A 10,514-nucleotide genomic window follows, 5' to 3' on the forward strand; every position below is an offset into this window, starting at 1 on the left:
TGGTACGATAAATGTCATCGGCCTTTCACAGATCTTAACTTCATCATTTGCTATCATTGTTTCTTTTTCTTTTACCAAAATTGAAATAATTGTTGAATCCTGAAAAAATGCGCTAAAAGAATAAAAGATCCCCACTCTGGCAATTATGTTTTTACTATCACTCATTTTTTCGAAGAGAAACAAGTCAGTTATGCAGTGTTACAGATGTAGCTGCTTGCAAGTGCTAGTACAGATGGATTTGGCAACTGTGTTGAAACACCAGAGTAACTAAACTAACCCAAATGGCTATGATCAAAACTGCATACATATATGACAGCATAATTTCTAGCCAGTCACAGTAACTCACAATGTGAGCCATTACATTTCCATTTTAGTAAGAAATAACACCAACTCTCGCATAATTTCTAGTAGAACTTTTGTCGGAAAATGTAGCGGATTCAAATAAATTGAACGAATCACATTGACATGGAATTAGCCTTGTTTCGCCCCTGCATCAGAAATGTTCATATGTAGACAACACACAAATGCAAAGGAAATCTTAACCAACCTTGTTTCGCCCCTGCATCAGAAATAGGCCTCATTTCACAAGGCCGCATAGTTTGCATGACACTCCCTCTGTTTTTCTATACAAGTCATTCTTACACTCGGGAAACTTCCGTCTTCAATAGCTCTCAGTAACTCTTGCAACATTTTCATTTTAAATCTAATTTATAAGCTTCATAACTTTTCTCAAAATAGTTTATATATAAAATCAGTAACCAAATTTCGCCTCTAACAACAAAAGTGACTTGTGATATGAAACACATGACACATATACGAATTAAGTGTCACGTGAATCAAATTCATCGACACTTCTATTCTCATTCACTAATAAATAAGCAGATATCATGAACAGAGTTTCTACAACATTCTTATCTCGAAAATGTCAACAGCGTCACTGTTGGTTCTGCTGTCTTTGTTGAAAATTTTGGAGATTTTGAGTTGTATTCTGCATCGGTACCATGTTAGATTGCAGAGTTTGGTTACCAAAAGCACCTTGATGAACCTGTTGTTGTGGTAAAGACATCATACTACCAGGATTTGCTCCCATATTGAATACTGCAAGGATAAACGGCCACCAATGTTATCGCCTTCTCAACTGATTTCGTAAACCAATTATAACTCGTGAACTATTTCTTCTTCAAAACGACTGATTATAAGTTTATAACACGTGAAATAATGAATGATATTAAGCAAGCTGAAGGGGAAAAAAAGAAAGACAGGAATATCATACTCTGATCGCTGAGCATCTGGGATTGATGAGTCCTCTGAGGATTTCCACCAGCTGAAGGAAACTGAAAAGTAAAATAGGCGATTACAATGCAGTCTAATATGGAAACGATATCATGACACGTAATCACAAAAGGAAATTCCATGTGGAACATCAGTCACATTCGAGTAACGCAGGGTTGTCTAACTCGCAGTTACACCCGATACGAATCCATAATATGGATAACACAATAATATCTTATACTGGAAACATAAAGAGAGTTCTAAATGAGTAATAGCGAAAGCATTGCCCTAAACTCCCATGCTTCTGGATCATTGCTTAAGAACCAACCAGTAATTTCCGAAACGTAAAGTACATCAATCATTACTATTTCACACAGTACGAAGCGTATATGTTGGGTAATTTTGTATTATTCCATTATATGATTTTTTGCCAAAGAAGAATGAATTTTCGGATTCAGTGGTAATGGAAATAAATGAAAAGAATAAGTGCACTTGGCTACTCCATTATTTTACCAGAAAGCATAATCATGTAACCCCATAATAGTAGGTCGTGAACCACTCACATTGATAATACTACGGATGATTCAGAGATCATTCTTTCCAAATAACTCAAGAATACAAAACCGTCATCAATAAAGACATGTAATTTCAACACAGTGTGAATTCTTCCATCACCCGACGTTTTACTCATAAATTACCTAATTCTATAATTCTCCCACAAAAGAGGTTCGTCTAATAAATGGATCTTGTGTTGAAAATACCCTCAATAGTTTCTTGCGATGCCTCGCTGATAGCACTGAATTCCGAAATACTGGAGAAATATGAAACTCATGAGCCTCATAGACTCAAAGTTACCACAGATATCAGCAGATCGGCATGCTTGTTGTAACACCAACTAGGGCACTATAACTGATGTCAGTTCATTTTCTATTTCAAGTACATTAAATTCACTACAATTTTCTGACAAACTAGCTACCAGGGATTTTTTTTCCTGCCTTCTTTGTAATCAGATTTCAGTAAGTTATAAAAAACACCTTGATAACTTTCAAAAAGGACTCAATTAGAAAGGTACAGCTAATATGCTAAGTTAACAATAGTCCGATAGAAAATTAGGGTCCACCTCTTACTATGGCATAGACACCGTAAACCAAAGCAAGAAAGTATCATAATTTGATTCAAGAGAAGCAACTATATAACCTGCATTCTTGGAAGTAATGATTGTGATGCCATCGCAGCCGACATGTTTGAAATCTGAAAGGAGTAGAAAAAAAAATATCAATACATAAAATATTTTAAAGAGCGAAATATGTACTTTTTCAACTAAAATGTAAATTGCAGAACTCTCTTGTACTGTAGTATCCATATGTCAAGCGATCAAGCACAATATAAATTATTTGTCCAGATACCAAATACGTAACTAGATAACAGACATGTTACTTATAACACATGTGCCCGAAAAAATAAACATATCAATAAACATCTACCTTTCTTTTCCGTTACAAGAATCTCTAGTACAGAACCCCCCGTGGTGTCTAAAACACAGATGGGATTTTATTTATTACCTAATATACCTTAGTAACCCAAGCTTTTGTCGACAGTTATGTCAGAAGAGGTGTATAAGACTAACTTCATTCCTAAAGAAGCACAAGGTTAATCAGGAAAAGAGCACGTCGTTATCTTAGTAAACATACTGCAATTGACCTCTATAACAAACTTAATAAATTCTTCTTCAAGAAGGAGAGGGGAAACGATTTGGCGATCAAAATCGTCTAGGAAATAATGAACAGGTGGAACAAAGTTTGTTATTGTTGGTTATGACTTAAGCTGCTAAATACAAAACTTGGCCATAAATCAACTGCCATTGGGCACAATGAGCGAGGAAGATAGCTTTGTGGCTAATCCCATCTACATAGAATAGCCCAAGAGAAAAACGAAGGTCCGCAAACGTGCTAGTCAGTTCAAAACAAGTTTCAAAACTGTCTCTCGTTGATGCCAAACATGAGAAAGGCAACTAATGGCATTTGGACAAAAACTCTGATGTTCTAACTATAATTCACAACAATGAAACAACAGCCACAGCAACCCGGTAAAGATCCTTCTTCGAGCAAGGACTGGGTAGGCTCCAATGTAGAAATTCATACCTCTATGGACATGCAGTTATAAGCAGTCTGTTTCCAAAAGACATGCTATGTGGAAGTTCTGGCATTTCGGGAAATATGTGGTTTGTTTTGTAGTTTAAATTTCTCATAGGTCTTAAAATTCAGATGTCAGAATATTAAGTGAACTAATGTAAGTCTAAACTAAGATCAGTAATTCAAGGACCTAACTGAGAATCGGGGGGGGGGGAGGATCTCTCGATGCCTCACACTTTTGTTAAGTCATTTCTCCCTTATAATCAGATAGAACTTAAGTACAAGATCACATAATTTCTCTTTGTTTCCATATATGAGATTCGCTTATCTTCCATGATCATCTTTTTTTCAGGGGGTTCTTTTGTCACAAGAGTTAACAAATTAACATACGAGAACTAAATCACTCATCCTAACATTTATTGTGGCTCCCATTTCCCTATGGCCGGTGCCAACATCGGCAGAAAAAGATAGTGTCAGAAACAGATTCTGCAATTCCTAATGATCGCTGATAAACATTTTGATTTTTAATGGTGAAAGGAAAATTAATCCAAGATTGTGTACATAAGCTGATATAAAAGGAATATAACAGCGAAGTTCAGTAAGATCTCAATTCATTATGTTAAATCTAGACCATGAACTCAGTTTAACTGAGCTAAGTTTCGTCAACTAACAATGTTTTTGATTATCCCATAACTTGAATCAAACATAAAAGGAAGAGGTCATAAGAGGAATGCAATGAAGATAAGTAGCAAAGGCATCATATGTGGGTTTGGAAGAGGCAATATCCAAAAACATTGCGGTGATAATAGTTCTTTTTTCTACCTACGTTGCAATGGATCAGTTGTAGTCTCGGAGAGGAATGGGTGGATCTTCCACAATCACAACCCTAGTCAGCTACATTTTGTGAAGGAGCATAGTGATTTTAGCCTCTCTATAAGTTCATTCTTGATAGCAAATTGCATGTCAAGAGCAAGTCCCTGCCATAGGGAACATGTGATTTGGGTTCTTTGTTTCTGATTCCACTACCCTGGTGGATCTCAGGTGTCATTCCACAAAAGACTTTCACTCTCAAATACCAAAGTATGTATTGGAAAAGTAAAATCCATAAGATGCATGCAGAAAGTAAACCATAAATTAAAATATTATCCTAGTCTGAACCTCTCTAAGAATAAGCAAAAATGAGAAAGCAATAAACATGGTCATAGGTGAGTAAAGCACAAAACCTTTCAAGTTTATCTGGTATCTTACATCCAGATTTGTTAGTCACTTTGCATAAACCCAAGGAAATGACACATAATACAAGTCTAATGCAACTTAGATGAAGCATATTATAGCAACATAGCATGATTGTTCAGAACTCAGCAAGTATAAAAGATCAGATGCAATCATAGTTTTCTGAAGATGAAGATTCATGTTCTACCATAGAAGGATTTGGTGAACTTTGAGCAGCGTTGAATAAGGCTGTATTTGCTGTTCCGGAATATTGCCCCATATGGCGATTCAGCTGGCTTCCTTGGCTCAGTTGGCTTTGCGCAATACCATGCTGCAAATGTCCGGTGGCTAGCTGCCTACCTTGAAACTGCTGACTTGTTATTGGTTGAGAAAACTGCATTTGGTTCAGTCCGGGCAGCTGATAAAATACATTATTACAGTTAAGTTATACCATTATTAAAGTTAAGTTCAAATCAGAATAAAACAGAGTTATTTCCACTTGCCTTTTGATGTTTCAAAACACTATTCCTCTAAATGGGACAAAACTAAATGTTATAATCCTTACCCAAACTAGCATTTTAATATGTATACAGAGGGTATTTTTGTCTTTTTACGGACAAAATTAACCCAAAAGAACAGACGTAGAACATTGAATAGTCCAAAAAGAAAATGTAGTGAATCCAAATGGAGGGAGTATATTTAAGAAAGCCAAAATATACGATGAGCAACTCCTCGAGAAGACACCAATATTAAGAAAAGTGGACCAAGTGTGTGTAGTTTACTAAAATGCCCTTCCTTCTAAATCCACGTCGTTTTTCTCATCGTTATCACCCACCCTACGTCCGTACCCCACCACAACCCCGTACCCTACACGCTGCAATGCAATCCATCCGAGTCCCCCACTGACAGAGTGCCGGAACCCCAAACCATCCCCACCGGCTAGAATCACCCCACCCCCGACCACCACCCAAACGACACAACACTACACACCACCGGGCCACCAAACCACCTTCAAATCTCAGGCTTTTAACATCCGACAAAGGCCATCCCAATGACCTCCGACGAGAAACCAACCAATCACCTCTGAATCCCAACCCTTCGACCTCCGATGATGACCTTCCGCTGCTCGGCCAGATTTGGTCAGAGAAGGTGGTCAGCCGAAGGAGTGTCGAAATACTTCAAATGGTGGAGACCGAAATGGTGGTGGTACTAGATTTGGATGTCTGATGGTCGACGAGAGATACGTAGTATGTGGTGGAAGTGATTATGTGCCCAGTGGGAAGTTTTGGTGGTTGGAGTAAGGCGTGGTCACCGGCAAGTATATGGTGGTCGGCAAGTTGGTAGTGGGTGTGGGTGGGGATGGGGGTGGTGTTGGAGTTTTGTGGTGGGGTTGGGATTTGGGGCAGGAGTGAGGATGAGACAATGAGTGTATGAGGGTGGGTCATGGGTGAGTGTTGATTATATGAGGGGTATATGGGTCATTTAGGATGTTTATTTTTGCCATTTAAGGAAATGGTATCAATCCAATGAATGAGTTCAAAATGGAAAGTGGTAAGAATCCAGCGAATAGGAGGGAGTAGATCACAAATTCACAAGTGATACCTGTCCCATTCCCTGCAGCCTATATTGTTGAGCGATAAGTTGCTGGGCAGAGGGTGCATTCATCCCCATATTTGGCATGATCTTCGACCTCGGTTGTTGAAGCTGCTGCTGCGGGTGCATATTTTGCTGCTGGGGAGAGGGTGCATTCATTATATTTGCGCCAGATCTTGGCGAGTTTGCATAGAGTAGAGGAGACGCTGTATTATCAAATGAAGAAGCTGCAGTGGCCGCTGAAGGTGAAGGGACTGATCTTCCAACAGGCTGACCTCCGGAAGCCTGCACTAGATTTGTTTCTTAAAATTCCACATAATAGTAATAGCGCAGACTAGGAGACTGATAAAATGACTAGATACGCTCATACACACATAAATATTTGTATTCAATTGAGTTTTAGAAGCAAGTTCATATGAAATATGACAATTAATTCAACTGATTTCTGTCTAAAGATAATTTCAAAAGGATCTCTTAAGACTTGTCAAATCAGCAATACTAATTGAGCAATGACTCCTCGTCGAGAGATGAGCAGTCATCATAGCAACTGATATACATCAGGACAATCAGGTTCCAATTCGAAGTTAGAAAAATAATTAAGCAAAAAAAAATCATCCATGCATACACTGACATGAAAGAGAAAAATGACTGCAGAGGAGCAAAAAAAAGTAATAAAAAAAATCATGGCAGAACAGTGTTTCAATAATGCGGGAGGTATATCAAGTTGCCACAAAGAATAGAAAATAATTACAAGAAAATACCTGCATTTGAGGGCCTTGGTTACTATGATTGCCGGATGACATCGGAGGAGTATTCTTTGAGTACATGCCTGGAAGTAGACAAGACATACAATGCCATGAAGGTACAATATTAACATAAAATGTTAGTGAGATCAAAATGATGAGAAATCTACTCGTCATACCAGATCCGTCACCAAATGTTTGAGCCCCATCACCAACTGTGAGCACACCAGCAAGATGAGCAGGCAGGGGTGATGTAAGATGCCTCTGGTCAGCAGGAAGCTTCAGCCCTGCAAAATGTACAGACCAAATAGCTCAACAATCCTGTACAGACTACAAATGATAATAGCAAGAACCCTGGGTCCAGGTAGAAACACATTACTTACATGACAGTCCATTTTCTACAAAAAGGGTATACGTCCCGAATCAAAATTAGACAAATTGTCCCTAAACAGTCACAAATATTGCGATTTTTGTAAAGCGACTGTAAACAATATACTCAGTGCCAGTAAATGGTATAATAAGGGTATGTTTAGATACAATTATAGCAGACAAAGGAAGGGAGGGGGATGGAGAGAAGGATATGGAGGGAGGGAGGGGGAATGGAGCAGCAATGCCATTTTCCTCTAATCCAATTTGCTAACCAAATAAGGAAATTATTCCCCCTTGTCCTTCTCCTCCCTTTCACCCCGAATCCCCCCATACAAACAAAGGTAAGGGTTCAAGATATCACCTTCGCCACTATTAACAGCCGCCCTGAGTATATTTTCCTGTTCTAGAATTGTGGCAGAGTGCGCCTTGTCTACAGTTGGGACAGTGCTTGGCTTTTGCTTAGTATCCAAACAATAGGCTTTACGGGTATCAGCAAGAACTTTTCCTGCACTTTCACAAGCTTCGGCAATCATGTCAATTCTGGCCTGTCACAATAATCAAGTAAATTCAGAGAGAATAAACTTAAGATTCTAATGTTCTAAAAGTTGATTATTTGATCACCTTAAGCTTTTCAATTTGTGCAGTTACAGGCAAGTTTTGTAGGCCAAGTAGTAACTGAGCTTTCTTAACATTATCATCCGCTTCCATCTCAGGTAAGAGCTTTGACGACAACATCACAGGCAGAACTGAAAGGCATACGGCATATAATTATCAGAAGTCGTTAATGACTGATCACCCCTACAACAAATTCTCAGTGTCCCTCCTTTCCTTCCTTTTCTTTATAAAGTTGAGTGATTTCAGCGTTCACATCTATAAGAAATAAATTAAAATTTAACTATTTTTTACCATTACAAGATCAAAATTTAGACTTGGCAAAAAAAAAAAAAAAAAAAGATCAAAATTTAGATACAACTTTGGGTGAACAAAGATGCTTACTATTAGCATTCTCGGCATTAACATTCCTAGGATACACCACAAATGCCTTTGAAACCTTCTTAATGTCTTCTGATATGTTGTGCAACTCGAGATTCACCATCGAGAATTGACTCAGAGAATCTTGCCTGATGCAAAACACAAAACAATCACACATCAGCACGGCGATTAGATAAAAAAAACTAATTTAACTAGATAATACACAAAACCAACCACAACTACAATTATTACAACAAAAATCTAGCGAATGCAGTACAAGATATAAAATCCAATCCAAACATAAAATTTGTCTGACTGCACATTTATAATTCATCAATGTTTCGCCAATCACAAAATTAACAAAAACAACAAGAATCTCCTTTCTCCTAAAACATCCAAATTACGGTCTAATAACCTAAAATTTCCTGTGTTTAACCAAATAATACACACAATCAACCACAATGTTGATTCTTACAATAAAAGTCGAGCGAACACAATTTTATGTCCAATTTGATACAAATTTCCGTACAAGATATAGAATCCATACTGTCTGCACAAACATAATTCACCATCACTAAATTAATAACATTAACAAAAACAAGAAAAATCTCTTTTCTCCTAAAGCATCCAAATTACGGTCTTATAACATAAAATGTCCTAGGTTTAACCAAATCAAACACAACTACAATGCTCACAATAAAAATCGAGCGAACACAGTTTTATATCCAATTCAATACAAATTTCTACACAGGTACAGAATTCAATGCAAAATATACATAATTTACTGTCTCACTGAGTCACTGCACAACTATAATTCATCAACACTTCACCGATCACTAAATTAACAACATTAACAAAAACAAAAACCTCTTTTCTCCTAAAACATCCAAATTACGGTCTAACAACCTATAATCTCCAAGTTCTAACCATATCATATTACAAAAATCGAGCGAATGCAATTCTATATCCAATTCAATACAATTTCTACACAAGATATAGAATTCAATGCAAACACAGGTAAATTACTGTCTTCTTGCACAACTATAATTTACTGTCTCACTGAGTCACTGCACAACTATAATTCATCAACATTTGACCGATCACTAAATCGAGTGAATGCAATTCTATATCCAATTCAATATTTCTATTAAAAAAATAGGATTCAATGCAAATATAAATTAATTACTGTCCTAACAAAAACAGCAATAATCATCCAAATTACGATCATAAAACACAAAATCTCCTAGGTTTAACCAAACAATTCCTATAACAAAACTCGAGCGAACGCAACTCTATATCCAATTCAATACAATTTCTACACAAGATATAGAATTCAATGCAAACACAAGTAAATTACTGTCTTCTTGCACAATTATAATTCATCAACATTTCACCGATCACTAAATTAACAACAAAAATCTCATTTCTCCTAAAAAAACATCATCTAATAAAATCAACAACAATTACGCTTCCTAATTCCTACAAGAAAACTCAATCAAACGGAATTTAAAATCAAATTCAAAAAAAAAATAGATGAAGAAACGCACGCACCATTTCGGAAGCGCATTAGAACGAGAGAGAAACTCCATATCTTCAATCATACGAGTAATAAGCTTTTGAAGACTCTCTGCTCGAAGTTTAACCGACTGTAAATTCAATTGCTGCTGAACCGCCGGATTCAACCGCTCTGCCGCCGGTTGCGGTGGTTGTTGCGACGGTGGTTGTTGTTGTGCATCCATTTTTTTTGCTGCTAGTGTTACAGTAACAGACTAGCAGTAACTATTGTTTTGTTTTTTCTTTTTCTTTTTTTTTGGTGAATGGAGGGAAAGAAAACAAGGTATATTTGTTGATTACTTGACTAGTGTAGATTCCGCGTAAATGCGCGCTAAATATAGACCTTTTAATTTTAGTGTATTATTTATAAATTTTAGATTTATATTTCACGAATTTTTATAAAAAATAACTAACTAATTGAATAATTTCATAAATTGTGTTTTTTATGAAAAAAAATTAATTACATCGAATTATTTAAAAAAAAAAACTTTTTTTATCACGAAGTTAATTATAGGAGATACATGAGTTTTTATGTATAGATTATTTTAAATGGAAAATTAGTTTAATAAATGAAAATCCAATTTGTTTCCATATATAAGTTTGAGCACTTTGGAGGGAAAATTTTAGAAAAATTGTATTCTCTTAGTATATAAGAGAATTTATACTT

At 36.6% G+C, this 10,514-nt stretch overlaps 1 protein-coding gene across 1 annotated transcript; it reads right to left on the minus strand.

Moving 5' to 3' along the window:
- Positions 1-817: 817 nt before the first annotated feature.
- Positions 818-10,146, minus strand: LOC141591569 (mediator of RNA polymerase II transcription subunit 8). Its single transcript, XM_074411949.1, has 11 exons — positions 9,845-10,146; positions 8,318-8,442; positions 7,943-8,067; positions 7,683-7,866; positions 7,132-7,239; positions 6,971-7,038; positions 6,219-6,494; positions 4,825-5,034; positions 2,470-2,523; positions 1,274-1,334; positions 818-1,098 (listed from the first exon to the last, which is right to left on the minus strand). Exons 1-11 carry the CDS (start codon positions 10,030-10,032, stop codon positions 935-937), a joined length of 1,563 nt encoding a protein of 520 aa, XP_074268050.1. The 5' UTR covers positions 10,033-10,146; the 3' UTR covers positions 818-934.
- Between the last annotated feature and the right edge of the window lie 368 nt (positions 10,147-10,514).

This window comes from Silene latifolia, chromosome 7 (genome assembly GCF_048544455.1).
Source record: "Silene latifolia isolate original U9 population chromosome 7, ASM4854445v1, whole genome shotgun sequence".
NCBI lineage: Eukaryota > Viridiplantae > Streptophyta > Magnoliopsida > Caryophyllales > Caryophyllaceae > Silene > Silene latifolia.

Coding starts and splice junctions, on each gene's coding strand:
- LOC141591569 (XM_074411949.1), bottom strand. CDS start 10,032: ATGGATGCACAACAACAACCACCGTCGCAACAACCACCGCAACCGGCG. Junction 7,039..7,131: donor AACATTTGGTGACGGATCTG/GTATGACGAGTA, acceptor GTCTACTTCCAG/GCATGTACTCAAAGAATACT. Junction 1,099..1,273: donor CCAGATGCTCAGCGATCAGA/GTATGATATTCC, acceptor TTATCCTTGCAG/TATTCAATATGGGAGCAAAT.